The sequence below is a fragment of the Piliocolobus tephrosceles genome, chromosome 10 (assembly GCF_002776525.5).
Source record: "Piliocolobus tephrosceles isolate RC106 chromosome 10, ASM277652v3, whole genome shotgun sequence".
Taxonomy (NCBI): Eukaryota; Metazoa; Chordata; class Mammalia; order Primates; family Cercopithecidae; genus Piliocolobus; species Piliocolobus tephrosceles.
This window is the reverse complement of record NC_045443.1, coordinates 54,136,967-54,153,298: the sequence shown is the minus strand read 5'-3', so window position 1 is coordinate 54,153,298 and position 16,332 is coordinate 54,136,967. Positions and strand designations below refer to the sequence as shown.

The 16,332-nt window shown below is 40.5% G+C and overlaps 1 protein-coding gene across 2 annotated transcripts in view; it reads left to right on the top strand.

Moving 5' to 3' along the window:
- NEMP1 (nuclear envelope integral membrane protein 1) overlaps positions 1-14,042 on the top strand; it is a 24,321-nt gene extending 10,279 nt beyond the window's left edge. Inside the window, exons 4-10 of one of the 2 annotated variants that reach the window (XM_023210732.1) lie at positions 967-1,039; positions 4,961-5,054; positions 5,516-5,630; positions 6,352-6,577; positions 8,751-8,924; positions 9,641-9,821; positions 13,362-14,042. In XM_023210732.1, coding sequence (XP_023066500.1) covers positions 967-1,039; positions 4,961-5,054; positions 5,516-5,630; positions 6,352-6,577; positions 8,751-8,924; positions 9,641-9,821 — 863 coding nt within the window. In that variant the 3' untranslated portion in view covers positions 13,362-14,042. Of the gene's footprint in view, positions 1-966; positions 1,040-4,960; positions 5,055-5,515; positions 5,631-6,351; positions 6,578-8,750; positions 8,925-9,640 lie in introns of both variants that reach the window. The other variant, XM_023210734.1, reaches the window with a different exon arrangement.
- Positions 14,043-16,332: the final 2,290 nt, after the last annotated feature.

Here is a 16,332-nt window from a genome sequence, read left to right as displayed (position 1 = left end):
AAAAAAAAAAAAAAAAAAAAATTGAAGAAAGGTAAAATTGAATATTACTCATTCACAAGTAAAAAGTGTATTTATGGAACCATAAATAAAGATGAAGACCACTGCAGTTTAAAACTTATTCAGTGGAACTGGGAGAAGTTTTCTCTTTTCTGAAGATGACTGAGAAAGTTTCATAGGAGATGGATCCTGTTGAATTCTCTCTGACTTTGTTTCCCCTTGGTTACTACACAGGGTCCTGGGATGTTGTAAGTAGTAGAAATGTTGCTAGGTTTAGTATGAAATAGGTTGTGCCCTTCCATTTGTCTTAGGGTTCTTTGGTTATGTAGGGTTGGCTTGTTTTTTGACGTTCCTTCTACATTTACTGATTCCTGCTGCTCCTGTTCTGTTTGTGGGCCTCCCGTAGAGCTGTTGAATGTGAAAGCTGTGGGAGTATCTGGTATGCCACTGAGGGGCCTTTGCTAGGGCCCCCTGGTCCTGAGTGAGATGTATTTGAGTGTAGGCTTTTCCAGCACAGTGCTCTGTAGCAAAGGGAAGTAGGTGGTATTGTTGGGCAAGAAAAGCGGCCAGTTAGAGAACACAAGGCCCTGACCCACAGTTCTGGGCAAATCTGCTGAGTTCCATGACTGTGAGTGACTTAAAGCTTGAAAGCCAGAGTGATAGAGACCCCTAGTGGATGATTGCATGAATTGCTGATGGTACTGTCTAGCTTTGTCCAAAATGAAGCTTGAGTTTCTTTTAACCTTAGCCGAAATAAAAGTAAGATCATCAGGCAAATACAGGTTAGACAGAGACCTAATTATACATTGGAAGGGTGCCCAGGCTTTAGGTGGAATTTAAATGCTTTTTAGGTGGGCTGTTGCATTTATTTTTACTGTAGCTGACCAGTAGTGCCAACATTGTCTTTTATTCTATAATGCCTTAAGCTGTTTTGTTCCCTTATTAAGCAAAAATCTTTATTTATTTCAGGATTTGATCCCAAACTCTTTCTTGTTTTCCTTCTTGGACTTATGCTATTTTTTTGTGGAGACTTGCTGAGCAGGTAGGTTCCAAGGCTAGTGTGTAGAATGACACAGCTCATACCTATCCTGCTTGGGTTTTATAATAACTATTAAGTACTGCCATTCCCATTTCCAGGATCTTTATGGCTTGGCTGTTGCCTGCTTGGATAGTTTAAAAAATACTTTAATGTGTATTATGATTTTTGTTTTTTCTTATTTGAACAATGTTGACAACAATGAAATTCCCACATTAGGTTGGCCCATCATTAGGTTGATAGGAGTTAGCCAATACAGTGAAATGGAACATCATCACCCTTTCCATTGCTAGAAGTAGTGTGTTAAGGTGTCATCTTTACAGGTCCATGGGTTGATGAGTTTCATTTTGTTCAGACATAGAGAGACAAATATCGGCTGGGCGTAGTGGCTCACGCCTGTAATCCCAGCACTTTGGGAGGCCAAGGTGGGTGGATCACGAGGTCAGGAGATCGATACCATCCTGGCTAACATGGTAAAACCCCATCTCTACTGAAAATACAAAAAAATTAGCCGGGCATGGTGGCAGGTGCCTGTAGTCCCAGCTACTTGGGAGGATGGGGCAAGAGAATGGCATGAACATGGGAGGCGGAGCTTGCAGTGACCCGGGATTACGCCACTGCACTCCAGCCTGGGCAACAGAGTGAGACTCCGTCTCAAAAAAAAAAAAAAGAGACAAATATCAACTGCTCAGCCTGGGCAACATGGTAAAACCCTGTGTCTACAAAAAATACAAAAATTAGCTGGGTGTGGTGGCATGTGCCTGTGATCCCAGTTACTCAGGAGGCTGAGGCACGAGAACTGCTTGAGCCTGGAGGCAGAGGTTGCAGTGAGCCGAGATCACACCATTGCACTCCAACCTGGGCCACAGAGGGAGACCCTGTTTCAAAAAAAAAAAAAAATCAAGTGCTTATTCATTTTCTTCCTTTAGGAACCTACTAGTTAAGACAGGTGAGACTGACATGTACAAATATAAAGAAAATATATAGGTAACTAAATAAACATTGAGTGAAGGTAAAATCAGCATTAAGTTTGTATACAAGTAAAAAGTATTGGTGGAGTAGTGAATGAAAGATGAACAATTTGGAGTTTGAAGTTGGGCTGGAGTGGGTTGCTAGAAGTTGTTCCTTATTTTGGGGATGCTGAGAGAAACAGTGAGGGAGGAATAACTGGTAGAAAAAAATCTGGAATGAGGGGCTGGTTGTGGTGGCTCACACCTGTAATCCTAGCACTTTGGGAGGCTGAAGGGGAGGGATGACTTGAGCCCAAGAGTTTGAGACCAACCTAGGCAACATAGTGAGACCCTGCCTCTACAAAAAAATACAAAAATTAGCCAGGCCTGGTTGTGCATGCCAGTAGTCCCAGCTACTTGGGAGTCTAAAGTAGGAGGATCACTTGAGCCCGGGAGGTTGAGGCTGCAGTGATCTGTGATCGCACCACTGCACTCCAGCCTGGGTGACAGAGTGAGACCCTGTCTCAAAAAAGAAAAAATAATAATAATCGGGTTGGGAGAGATGATGGAGATGGGAATAGGACATTACACAGAGGCTCATTATTGGGAAATATATGAGGGAAGCCCTTGAATACTAATCTTCATAATCTGATAGTAACTACATAGCGTCAGTCTCTACAGTTCTCTGACCTCAAGTTTTGGGCAAATATAGGCACACATCAGTTTATTGTACTTTATTGTGGTTCACAGATAGTGCATTTCTTTCCAAATTGAAGGTTCGTGGCAACCCTGGGTCGAGCAAGTCTACCACACCATTTTCCCAATAGCATGTGCTCACTTGGGGTCTCTGTGTCACATTTTAGTAATTCTTATAATATTTCAGACTTTTTCATGTGATTATAACTGTTATGGTGATCCATGATCAGTGATCTTTGATGCTGCTGTTGCAATTATTTTGGGGCACCACATGTCCATGTAAGACACTATATTAGTTCATGCTGTTGATAAAGATACCCAAGACTGGGTCATTTATAAAGAAAAAGAAGTTTAATGGACTCATAGTTCCTCATGGCTGGGGAGGCCTCACAATCATGGCAGAATGCAAAAGGCACATCTTACATGGTGGCAGGCAAGGGAGAATGAGAGCCAAGTGAAAGGGGAAACCCTTTATAAAACCATCAGATCTCATGAGACTTATTCACTACCATGAGAAACAGTATGAGGGAAACTCCCCCCATGATTCACTTATCTCCCACCAGGTCCCTCCTACAACATGTGGGAATGATGGGAGCTACAATTCAAGATGAGATTTGGGTGGGGACACAGCCAAACCATATTAGACAGTGAACTTAGTAAATATCATGGGTGTTCTAACAACTCCACCAGTTGGTTATTCCCCTGTCTCCCTTCTTCTTGGGCCTCCTTATTCCCTGAGAAACAGCAATATTGAATCTAGACCAATTAATAACCTTAGAGTAGATAGTAAGTCTTCAAGTGAAAGGAAGAGTCATACATCTCTCTGATTATGCTTAGTGAGGACAGCAAAAGCCAAGATAGGCCAAAAGCTAGACCTCTTGTCCCAAGTAGTTAGCCAAGTTGTGAATGCAAAGGGAAAGTTCTTGAGGGAAGTTAAAAGTGTTACTCCAGGAAACACACAAGTGATAAGAAAGTGAAACAGCCTTATTGCTGATATGAAGAGAGTTTTAGTTGGCTGTTGAGAAGATTAAACCAGATACAACTTTTTTAAAGCTAAAGCCTGATCCAGAGCAAGACCCTAACTCTCTTCAATTCTGTGAAGGCTGAGAGAGGTGAGGAAGCCTCAGAAGAAAAGTTTACAGCTAGTGAAGGAAGGTTCTTGGTTCATGAGATTTAAGGAAAGAAGCTGTCTTCATTACATAAAAGTGCAAGGTAGGCTGGGCGTGGTGGCTCATGCCTGTAGTCTCAGCACTTTAGGAGGCCGAGGTAGGCAGATCACTTGAGCCCACGGAGTTCAAGACCAGCCTGAGCAACATGGTGAAACCCTGCCTTTATAAAAAATACAAAAAAGTCAGTCGTGGTACCAGCTACTTGGAAGGCTGAGGTGGGAGAATCACCTGGGCCTAGTAGATCAAGGCTGCAGTGAGCCATGATCACACCATTGCACCCCAGCTTGGGTAACACAGTGAGACTTTGTCTTAAAAAAAAAGATGAAGCAAGCACTGATATAGAAGCTGTAGCAAGTTGTTCAGAAGATCTAGCTAAGATCATTGTTGAAAGTGGCTACAATTAAAGAGCTCCTCAATGTAGACAAAATAGCCTTATACTGGAAGAAGATGCCATTGAGGACTTTCATGGCAAGAGAGGAGAAGTCAGTGCCTAGCTTCAAAGGAGGGGTGATCCTCTTCTTAAGGGTTAATGCTGTTGGAGGATTGACTCCAATTTTGAAAGAAGTTCTGTGGGAAAATGCTATCAGACAGTATTGCATGCTTTAGAGAAATCTTTATGAAAGGAGGAGGAGCCAGTGCAGCAAACTTCATTGTATTTTAAGAAATTGCCACAGCCACTCCAGTCTTCAGAAACTACCACCTTCATCAGTCAATAGCCATCAACATGGAAGTGAGACCCTCCACCAGCAAAAAAATGATGACTCACTGAAGGCGTAGATGATCTTTAGCAGTTTTTAGCAAAGCATTTTTAATTAAGGAATATATACTTTTAAGACATAATGCTGTTGTACACTTAATACACTCTAATATAGGGTAAACATGATTTTTATATGCACTGGGAAACCAAAAAATTTGTGTGACTTATTGCAATTGCAGTATTTGGTTTGTTGCAGTGGTCTGGAACCAAATTGGAAATGTTTCTGATGTTTGCTTGTACTACTCTAATCTTGTACCTTTTAAAATCTTTTGGCTAGGTTAGTTGTCCTAGTTTCAACAGTACTATGTATGAAATATATACATATGGTCATGAAATACATTTTTTTTTTCTGCAGAAGTCAAATTTTCTACTACTCCACTGGGATGAGTGTGGGAATTGTGGCCTCTCTACTAATCATCATTTTTATACTATCTAAGTTTATGCCTAAGGTAAGTATCAGAATCTTCATGTGCAACTAGAATGAATTTGGGTAGCTGAAGGACTGTTTTCCTGGGTAATCTTAGAAAACTGAAAATGTGTATTGATGGCTGATGAGTCAATGTCCTACTCTCCTTGATTCAGAAAGGTACTTTCCACGATGAAACTTGAAGCTTGATTACGAATTCTTTCTTTTTATATAAAATCCTGTGCTCGGAGGGGGATTAAAGTCTCCTTCCTGTTTTTTAATTATATAGCCAGGCTTTTAAGTTATTTAGTATCTCATCTTCCCAGTGTTCCTTGCAGACTGTACCATTTTAAGTATAAAGGACATCTTTTTAAGAGAAGTGTTTTTTGTGCATTTTGAGTAGGTTGAATTTAAAAAAAAAAAAAATCATAGTTCCATTTTGCTTCTTTTATGTATGGAAAGCCTGTTGTAACTTTTTGCTTTCACTTCTACTCTCTGTCTTAGAAAAGTCCCATTTACGTCATCCTGGTGGGAGGCTGGTCTTTTTCTCTGTACCTCATTCAACTAGTTTTTAAAAATTTACAAGAGATCTGGAGGTGTTACTGGCAGTATCTTTTAAGTAAGTGTTGTCAGTTTTGCTTTCCTTTTGTATGTTTATAGGCTGTTTCAGTTAATTTAATCATGAAAAGATTTTACCTGCTTATGGAATTTAATAGTTCATGTCATTTTTTAAAACTTTTAAAAATCATAGTTTTTCACTTATTTCTAACCCCTCTACGATTATCACCTTCTCTTAAATTAGAATGGTGCTGTTAAGAAGATGTTCATTTATTGGTATTCATAAATATACCTTTCTTTACACAATAAACATCTTTCTGAAAAGCTGTAAATTGACCTTATTAATGGAATCATATTTTAAATATACTTGGGAACCGTAAGTAAAGGACTCTGCAGTAAATTTTTTTCTCCTTCATTTCTGAATGAACTGCTGTAGATTTTATTTACAAAGTAAAAATCCTTGGTCATATAGATAGTAACCTTTGATTTATCCTTTGAGGGGTGATTAATCTGGATTTCCATATATTGGTTTTTAAAATAGACTATTTCAGGGTTGTTCGACATATAACTGTAATGTTCTGTTTCAACCAAATAAATTTAGGACAGCAGAAAGGATAGAAACTTACAGAAATGTATTCTAAGAAAAAAGTGTGAATAATTAAGTAAAAATCTGATTTCCTGGTTCAATTGGTGCTATATAGTAAATTTACTACTGCTTCCCACACAAATTATTTTTACCAAGTATAGATGAAACAGAATGTCTTCTGATAACTCTTCTCTAGGTTATGTCCTCACAGTTGGATTCATGAGTTTTGCAGTGTGTTACAAATATGGGCCCTTGGAGAATGAACGAAGTATCAACCTGCTGACCTGGACCTTGCAGCTAATGGGCCTGTGTTTCATGTATTCTGGCATCCAGATACCACATATTGCCCTTGCCATTATCATCATTGCTCTGTGTACTAAGAACCTGGAATATCCTATTCAGTGGCTGTACATCACCTACAGGTGACTGAAAGGCAATGTAACTTAATAATATTGACAGGTACAGTGTGGGATGCAGTTGCAGCAAGAGGATACAGAGGTGTTGACCTGGGAGCTTCTTCGTTAATGGAAAGTCATTGTGTTGTACTTCCGCTTTTGTTCCTTCCCGAGTCTATTTTTTTTTGACTTTCTATAGGAATTTTTATATTTTTATTCTAGTCATTTTATATAAAATAAAAAACATCTAGTAAAATGTTATGTGTTCCTGTTACCACAAGGTGGTGCAAATTATATCACTTTTTTTTGGAGATGGAGTCTTGCTCTGTCACCCAGGCTGGAGTGCAGTGGCGTGATCTCGGCTCACTGCAACCTCCACCTCCTGAGTTCAAGCGATTCTCCTGCCTCAGCCACCTGAGTAGCTGGGATTACAGGCATGCGCCACTACACCCAGCTAATTTTTGTATTTTTAGTAGGTTTCACCATGTTGACCAGGCTGGTCTCGAACTCCTGACCTCAAATGTCAGGGGTTCCGAAAGTGCTGAGGCACTTCCAAAGTGCTTGAATTAGAAAGTGCTGGGATTACAGACGTGAGCCACCACACCCGGCCACAAATTATATTGCTTTTATACTATATGCTCATTGAGGTCTCCTGGGTTCAGATTTTTTTTTTTTTTTTTTGAAACAGAGTCTCGCTCTGTCACCCAGGCTGGAGCACAGTGGCATGATCTTGGCTCACTGCAACCTCCACCTCCCGGGTTCAAGTGATTCTCTTGCCTCAGCCTCCCAAGTAGTTGGGACTACAGGCGGGCGCCACCATACCTGTCTAATTTTTGTATTTTTAACAGAGGTGTGGTTTCACCATGTTGGCCAGGGTGATCTCAAACGCCTGGCTTCAGGTGATCTGCCTGCCTCAGCCTCCCAAAGTGCTAGGATTATAGGTGTGAGCCACCTCGCCCGGCCCATTTCAGACTATTTCTCAGTGGCTTTCAGATTGCTCTGGAGGTCTTAGTCTTGTTTTAAGATGTAATTCGTAGCATGTTTTGTCACCTTGCAAAATAAATATGGAATGTTCCTAGATCCTGAAGTTGTCTATTATAGATAGTCAAGGTGATACCTTCAGTTTGGGAAATCAAGTTATTGGACCACAATCTTTTTTTTTTTTTTTTTTTTTGAGACGGAGTCTTGCTCTGTCACCAGGCTAGAGTGCAGTGGCACAATCTCAGCTCACTGCAACCTCCGCCTCCCGGGTTTAAGCGATTCTCCTGCCTCAGCCTCCTGAGTAGCTGGGATTACAGGCACATGCCACCACGCCCAGCTAGTTTTTGTATTTTTAGTAGAGATGGCGTTTCACCATGTTGGCCAGAATGGTCTCAATCTCGACCTTGTGATCCGCCTGCCTTGGCCTCCCAAAGTGCTGGGATTACAGGCGTGAGCCACCGCGCCTGGCCTTTTTTTTTTTTGAGACGGAGTTTTGCTCTTGTTGTCCAGGCTGGAATGCAGTGGCATGATCTCGGCTCACTGCAACTTCCGCCTGCCCGGTTCAGGCGATTCTCCTGCCTCAGCCTCCCGAGTAGCTGGGATTACAGGCATGTGCCACCACGCCCGGCTAATTTTGTATTTTTAGTAGAGACAGGTTCTCCGTGTTGGTCAGGTTGATCTCCAACTCCTGATCTCAGGTGATCTGCCTGCCTCGGCCTCCCAAAGTGCTGGGATTATAGGTGTGAGCCACTGTGCCCAGCTAGGACCACAATCTTACAATTTTCTTGTTATTTTCCCATCTATTAAAAAATAAGTAAGTATTTTATCATTTATTGAAAAATAAAATGAGTTTATTCACATTAGTGGATAATATTGACTGTAAATAATTTTTCACTTTCTATAGGCATTTTTATATTTTTATTCTAGTCATTTTATATAAAATAAAAACATCTAGTAAAATGTCATGTGTTCCTGTTACCACAAGGTGGTGCAAATTATATCACTTTTTTTTTTTGACATGGAGTCTCGCTCTGTCGCCTATGAGTTGTCATTCATAGTCTAGTATGTCAGGCGTTCATTATAACTAAAGATGTCTATGGAATTTTTAGGAGTGATGACTCTTAATGTTCAGGCTGTCTGCTGTGTGCTTGGCCCACTGAAGGGAGCTAGAAGTATGATTACTGATTAATGATTCATAATGTTATTTTGGTGAGCACAGAAAGGTGTATAAGGCAACAGAAAAGCCTGTCCCCCCTCGTCTCCTGACAGAAGAAGAATATCGGATACAAGGAGAGGTAGAAACCCGAAAGGCTTTAGAAGAGCTCCGAGAATTTTGTAACAGTCCAGACTGCTCTGCTTGGAAGACTGTTTCTCGAATCCAGTCTCCAAAAAGGTACACTCTTGGCCAGATATACCAAGCATCTATCAGGGTAATTGCGACCTTGAGTTCTACCAAAGATCGTACCTCTAGAGAATCATGCACTTGTGACCTTTGTTTTCCTGTTATCTTCAAGTAGTCAAGAGAAAGGTAGATATATAATCGCACATTAAGCAGTAACCTGTTTCCTCAGGGAACTGTCTACTCTAGCTTTGATTGTAGCATTAAGATGGGAATACTCCAGTACCATATTAAGTTTCCTTTCTGAAAGTTTTGCATTGCTCTCTGAGTTGGTAGGGTTCCTCTCCACCCACTTTTTAGTTGGGGGCAACTGTACCAATGAGTATGTGAAGCTTCAATTTGGAATCATGATGGCATAAAGTTTATAGGGCCATAAACGTGAATAACTGTGTAATGCCCCATAATCTTCTCTTATGGGGATTACAGATGACTAAAGGAACCTTGGCACTTTCATAATTAGAAAGGATACGCAAGTGCTTATTAAGCAGGATGGAGTTGCAGGGGTATTGGCTTATGATCCCAGCTTTCCTTTTCTCCTTAACTTCATGCTTTAGTGTACTTACCTGCCAGAGTAAGGACAAGGATGTTGGCTAGAGTCAATATAATTTCTGTTGTGAGCATATCGAAGTCTTTAATTTGTCCTTATTTTGAAAGAAAACCAGAAAGGACAGAAGGCATATTTCTAACGAGTATTATCTTCTCTGTTCCAGATTTGCTGACTTTGTGGAAGGCTCTTCCCACCTCACGCCAAATGAAGTTTCTGTCCATGAGCAGGAGTATGGATTAGGGAGCATTATTGCCCAGGATGAAATCTACGAGGAAGCATCCTCTGAGGAGGAGGACTCATATTCTCGGTGTCCTGCTATCACACAGAACAACTTTCTAACCTAGGTGGTGGTCAGTTATCTTCATGTGGACTGACTTGGTGCCTTGGTCCCTGTTACGTGTGTTGTGCAATTGCTTTCAACCCTTTGAAACAGTGAGATAGGGTAGAAATTCTCCCACTGAAATAAGAGGCCTAAAAAGGCCTCTCTTTGGAAATGGGAGGTCTCTATGGGATCCCTGAGGAAGGAGAGTGGATAAGGTAGTGAATGCTGTGGTAGCTCACTTCCCATTGGTTAAGCTAACAGCCCACTTTTATGTTCCCAGAGAATTTGGATGGCCACAGCTAGCATGGCATTCTAGTTCCTTTTTGAAAGTTGATTCAATCGTGGCATTTCTTTCACTGGCTCTCCAAAGTAAGAACTGTTGTTAAGTGCAGGAATGCTTTTTGATTATAGGCTGCATCTTCCAGAGAGAAGTCCACAAATCTGAGCCTCTTTCACTCTAACTTTTATTTCAGTGACTTTAGAATAATTATTGATTTAACTGTTTTGGGAGGAAAATAGATTTTTATTGTTTTGTTTTTTAAATGAATGTCTTTTTAAAACGTAACAAACTCATGTTCCAGAACCAGCAAGTGCTCCAGAGTGACACGCCCCCTAGGCCTCTGCATATTTATTAATATGGATTATCCATTAAAACCCCAGGAGCTGCTGTTTTAAGCTTTGATTTAGTTCTCATACATATGATGGAAAGTCCTATTTGCCTTTAGGAACATGCCTGTAGGCTCTTCTGCAGGTGAGGTGTGTTGGGCTTTTTATTATATTCAACTTTCAATTCCATCTTAAAAAACATTCATATTCTTCTCTTCCCATTCTTCCTTGCCCTGCCTTTGCCCTTTCAGGAAGGGTCAGTTCCCTTACCTGTGAACTATGTATGTTCAGAGTAGCATTATTCCTGCTAGCTAGGAGAAGTCATCTTGTTTAGGGGATTTGGATGCTTTTTACAAGTTCTCCATTTTTCCTATCATTGGGTCACGTATCTTTGAGTTGCTATGAAATCAAGAAACTATCTCCTTTTCCTTTCCCTTCCATTGTCTACATGTTCTGTCCATTCCTTTCAGCCTTTTCTCACCACCCATACTCCCCCAAATCTGGGTAATTTTTAAGCCCTGGAACTATGTAGTTTCTTGATACAGAATTTGTAGTTATGCAGTAGCCACAATTTGCATTGCCAGGAAATACGCTCCAGGTTATCTTCATGCCTCTGGGGTGCTCATTCAGCTGTCAAGTTTCCATAAACTTACACTTATTTGTGATTGCATTTCTGACCTGAGATTTATGCTGCCTGTTGTTGTAGTAGCATTAGTTTCAGATTATTTTGCCAGTGCAGAGTACCCCTTATAAACCAGCAGTGTCATCTGTGAGGAAGCAAATTTTCAAGTGTCTGTCATTTACTTGGTTCTTTTTCTTTGCAGTCTTCACCCTCATACCCTGGAAAAATCTGTAATTACTTTAGCCAGGAAAATAGATGGTCATGGCAAGCGGACAGCATCAGACCTACTGGCTCACCATGATCATGGAAAAAGGCAGATGGTTTTTTAAAAAGCCGTAATGACTCCATTAGACCAGCCATTTAGCGTGGGTAATTTTGAAAGGCCTGGCTCCATTGCAGACTTCCAAAGGGTCAGCTCTGAGACTGCCCTCCAGGTGGGCAGTTGATTATTTCCGCCAGTGTTTTCCACAGCCTTAAACTGTCCTAAAGTGACAACTACCTCAGTTGGCAGGAAAGAGACATATAGTAGAAAGTGAAAAATGAGCAGTATTTGGGCAGATGCTATGGGTTACAGTTGAAGGGTAAAATGAACTTTACATTGGGAAGCCTTTATACCCTTGTGAATTATGTACATGGTAAAATGTTATCTCTCTACAAAGAACTATTAAAACTTCTGAGAGACACTATTTTTTACCTTATTTATAGAAATTGAGACCTAGCATATTTAAGCATAAGTTTATTTTAAAAAATAATTCAACTTGTACAAGTGGTCTCAGGATTCTCTGGAGATTTTGGTGCCTCCCCTACTTAGGGAGGTGATAGCTTGCCTCTGAGTGTGACTTTTCCTGATCATGTCTTTATTTCAATGAGAAAGCACTGTGAAATTATGAAAGATTCTTCTCTTTCTCTGTTTAATAAACTCCCATGAAATATAGTTTCCATCTCTAGATCAGTTTTTTTCCACCGTGTTTAGATTTGAGGTGAGTAAAATCAAACTGTTTTTTACTCCCTGTCTGGTAGTTGGAGACCTGAGCTGTAGGCAGTGGAGATGGCAATTGGTTCTGCAGCTTGAGAGTTGCTCTCAGACAGTGAAGGACGGTGCTTCTCTGGTGTGCTGTGTGTCCTTGCCCTGCCTGCCTGTGGCTCTGCCCGGATGCTTCAGATCGTCTGTGTACCCGGAGATTGCTTGACTTCAACCTTCTTTAGGAGCTGCTCTTGTCTCCCTCTTGGCCACTTAGTTTGCTGGCTCAGTCACTACTTGAAGACCCCATTTAATTTTTCTCTGGCAGTTATAGCTCTTGTGATTTCAGTACAGTCTCATCTCTCAGACCAATCTCATCAAGAAGGATTGAAGGGATAACTATGAGGTAAGCTGGACATCGGAGCCATGTTTGCTGCCACATCAGCATCTTGCTCGGCAAATGTCAAGCCATAAATGGGCTCCAGGGCTCCGGATCTCATCAGCATTGGAAATCTATTGCCTCTCATCAGTCTGACCAAATTATGTAGAGCATTAACGTAGAGACTCCCATTAATGGGAATACAAGAGGCAGCTGGCATAAAACATTTCTCTTTCACTTTCCTTTCCCACTTAGATTGCTTCAAGAGACCAACAGAACACAGGGATCAAAAACAAGGAAAATTTAGCAACTTTGTTACCTTCTAATAAGTAATTCCTGTTAGCCATTGCATCCCACCAAAACTAGTTTATTTTTCCCCTCAAATTCGTGATTTTTATGTCTGTTACAAAGGGAATTTTGCTGATGATAGCTCTTTAGGTCCCACTGTTCCATTTTATGCTAATAGATTCCATTCTAGGGCCCAGCCGTCTCTTCACTGATGGTGTTCCCTTTAACCTTTGGCATGTGTAATAGAATTTTGGTGAATGAATAGGCCAGATAGTCCCCTAGGTCCTGATATCCATAAAAGGTTTGGGAATGCATTATGTAATTGTCCTTAGTCTTCTTGTTGTTTTAGAAAAAAAAAAAAAGATGGGCTCAGATGGATGCCTACGTAAAAATGGTTCCTAGCTGTGTACTCATAACTTTTCTTTGAATTGAGTAGTGAAAGGAAGTAGGAGGAAAGGAAATTAAATGTCCTTCTGGTATTCTTTGGACTCAAGTCTGACATATGAGATAATAACCTATATTGAAATGCCAAGAATTGTATCTGAAACAAGAAAACAGTTTGACACATTTATCATACCTTCATATTACATATTAACTGAAACCAATTAATAAACATATGAAATATCCATTGAACAAGGCAAATGCACCTAAACCTTTTGTTTCTATGTTTCTACATAGCAAAATTTTTTTTTTTTTTTTTTTTTAGGGGAACCTATATAATTATGACCCAGTGATGTCTTTTGGTGATTTAAACTTACGGATTCAGGTTACAATTGAGTTGGATTCTAGATGGTTACTACCTTGAAAAGGATGTTTGTGCCTTATGTGACACGAGCCAGAGCCTGCTGGGAATAAGCAAAGCAGATTCATGCCAACACCAACTCATAGCTTTAGTGGGGGATGGGAGTGGTCACAGACTTCCAAAATGTGGGGCTTTGGATTTCCATACCACCCCACGTGTGTGTCATCTTCCTCTCACACTCTTGATGATAATTTGAAAATGGTGAAATCACCTCTGAATTTGCCTGTAGCATGAGTACATTCTTATGACAACATAACAAATAGTTCAAAATGTGAATATTAGAAGCTGTTACAGCCTACAATTGCCGTAATTTTCCATGTTTGTGGAATTGATATTGAAATAGCAGGGCTAAGGAATTACTGGCAAGTTTTAGCCTGTGGGTAATACCTTAGGGTTGTTTAAATATTTGTAATTTTATTTAAATGTTCATGAATGTTTGAAAGGAACAAAATTATCAGGGATGGCTCTTTGCCATGGGTCTTATTTTTACCCTCTTTTCTGTAAGAAAAAAGAACAATGTCTTATGTATTTTTAAAGTTTTTGGTATAGTTTCTAATTCCAATTTTAATAAAAGTTTTATAGATATATCGTGGTCTTTCTTAATGAACATATTATTTTCTTGTTTGGATTTCTTGTTTTCAGGTATCAGCAATTAACTCCTCAGTTTCCTCTTTCTAATGAGATGGTTTTGCATGCCATTTATTTCCCTTTTTTTCTTAGCCACCCCTTCCTGTCCTGAGTCTGTACTGGTCTACTTTCATCCTTGGACTCAATGATTTCCCAGGATGCAAAATCTCTTAAGGGGTATTCTTTCAGGAGCAGCAGGTTATACTACCATGCTGTCTCATAGAAAAGCAAAATATAGGTTATTCCTGGCCCAAGGAACTACTCTGATTACACTTTAGTTCTTTTTTTTTTTTTTTTATGGCATAAAGTATCTCTTTTGTTTGTCCACTGGGATGGAGGGAAGACCTATGGCTCCAGCTATGGGATCCCTACCAAGAGCTCTGTATAGGATGGAAGAGAGAGTAGGGCTATAGTGAGCATTATGAGTACTGAAGAAAAACCTTAATTATGTCTAGGCCCAGCTTCTACCATAGCAGTCTGGTACCTTTCATTTTATGTATTGGCTATCTCCTTTGCTCTGGGAATCCTTTGTAATATTCATATTAACTCTGTACCTGTCTTTTTTCATCTAATTAATTAATTATTACTTTTTTTTGAGACAGAGTCTTCCTGTTGCCCAGGCTGGAGTGCAGTGGCATGATCTTGGCTCACTGCAATCTCTGCTTCCTGGGTTCAAGTGATCCTCCTGCCCCAGCCTCCTGAGTAGCTGGGATTACAGGCATATGCCACCACACCCTGCTAATTTTTGTATTTTTAGTAGAGACGGGGTTTCACCATGTTGGCAAGGCTGGTCTTGAACTCCTGACCTCAAATGATCCGCCCGCCTCGGCTTCCCAAAGTGCTGGGATTACAGGCATGAGCCATTGCACCCTGCCTATTTTTTATTATTATTACTTTTTGTTTTGTTTTGTTTTTTGAGATGGAGTTTCACTCTGTCACCCAGGCTGTAGTGCAGTGGCAGGATCTTGGCTCACTGTAACCTCCGCCTCCTGGGTTAAAGCAATTCTCCCTGCCTTAGCCTCCTGATTAGCTGGGATTACAGGCGCCCACCACCATTCCTGGCTAAGTTTTTGTATTTTTTGGGTAGGGATGGGGTTTCACCATGTTGGCCATGCTGGTCTTGAACTCCTGACCTCAGGTGATCTGCCCACCTCAGCCTCCCAAAGTTCATCTCAGTTATTTGGACTGCATGGAAATCCATTGTCTATTTTTTTTTAAGACAGAAAGTTGGCAAAGTAGGAAGAAAACAGGATGTAGAACGTACATAAATTTATGTTAATTAATGCACACTAATGACCTCTTTTCTCTTCTTTCCATAACTACCACTAGGTAAGAGACATAGGTGATCGTTAATGGTTGAACTAATAAAAACTTAAAGCATAATTGCTAGATGTACATCATAGAGTTTTAGTGAGGATAAAAAAAGATGGTAAGTTGTGTAAAGCAGTTCTCCAACTTTAAAGTGCATGGGAATCACCTGGGGATCTTGTTAAAATGCAGATTTTGATTCAGTAAATCTTCAATGGTGCCCAAGAATCTGCATTAATTTTTTTTTAAGAGAGAGAATCTTGCTCTGTCACCCAGGCTGGAGTGGAGTGCAGTGGCACACTCATAGCTCAGTGCAGCCTGGAACTCTTGGGCTCAAGCAGACCTCCTAATTCATCCTGAAGATTCTGGATTTCTAGTAAGCTCCCAGGTGATCAGATAGTGCTCGTCTGTGGACTTCATTTTGAATAGCAATGATGTAAAGCACTTAGCTTGTTACCTGGCACATCTTAGTCCAGTCTAAGTATGATAAATGTTATTAATACCAGATAATTTATGAGAGCCAAGAAGACCCTCTACCACCAAATATCTTCCTCGGCATATCTGAAAATATCTTCCTTTTTATTGTGTAACATCTTTTTAAAAGTTAGTATCTGTGGGAGGATTAATGAGTGAGTTGGCTTAATCAGATTGCGGCCCTCCCAATTTGTCAGAAATCAGCACCAAACGATTTGGAATTTTTAATTATTATTATGTTTTTTTGAGACTCTTTTGCTCTTGTTGCCCAGCCTGGAGTGCAATGGTGTGATCTCGGCTCACTACAACTTCCACTGCCCAGGTTCAAGCGATTCTCCTGCCTCAGCCTCATGAGTAGCTGGGATTATAGGCACCCGCCACCATGCCCAGCTAATCTTTTTTGTATTTTTAGTAGAGACGGGCTTTCACCATGTTGACCAGGCTGGTTTCGAGCTCCTGGCCTCAA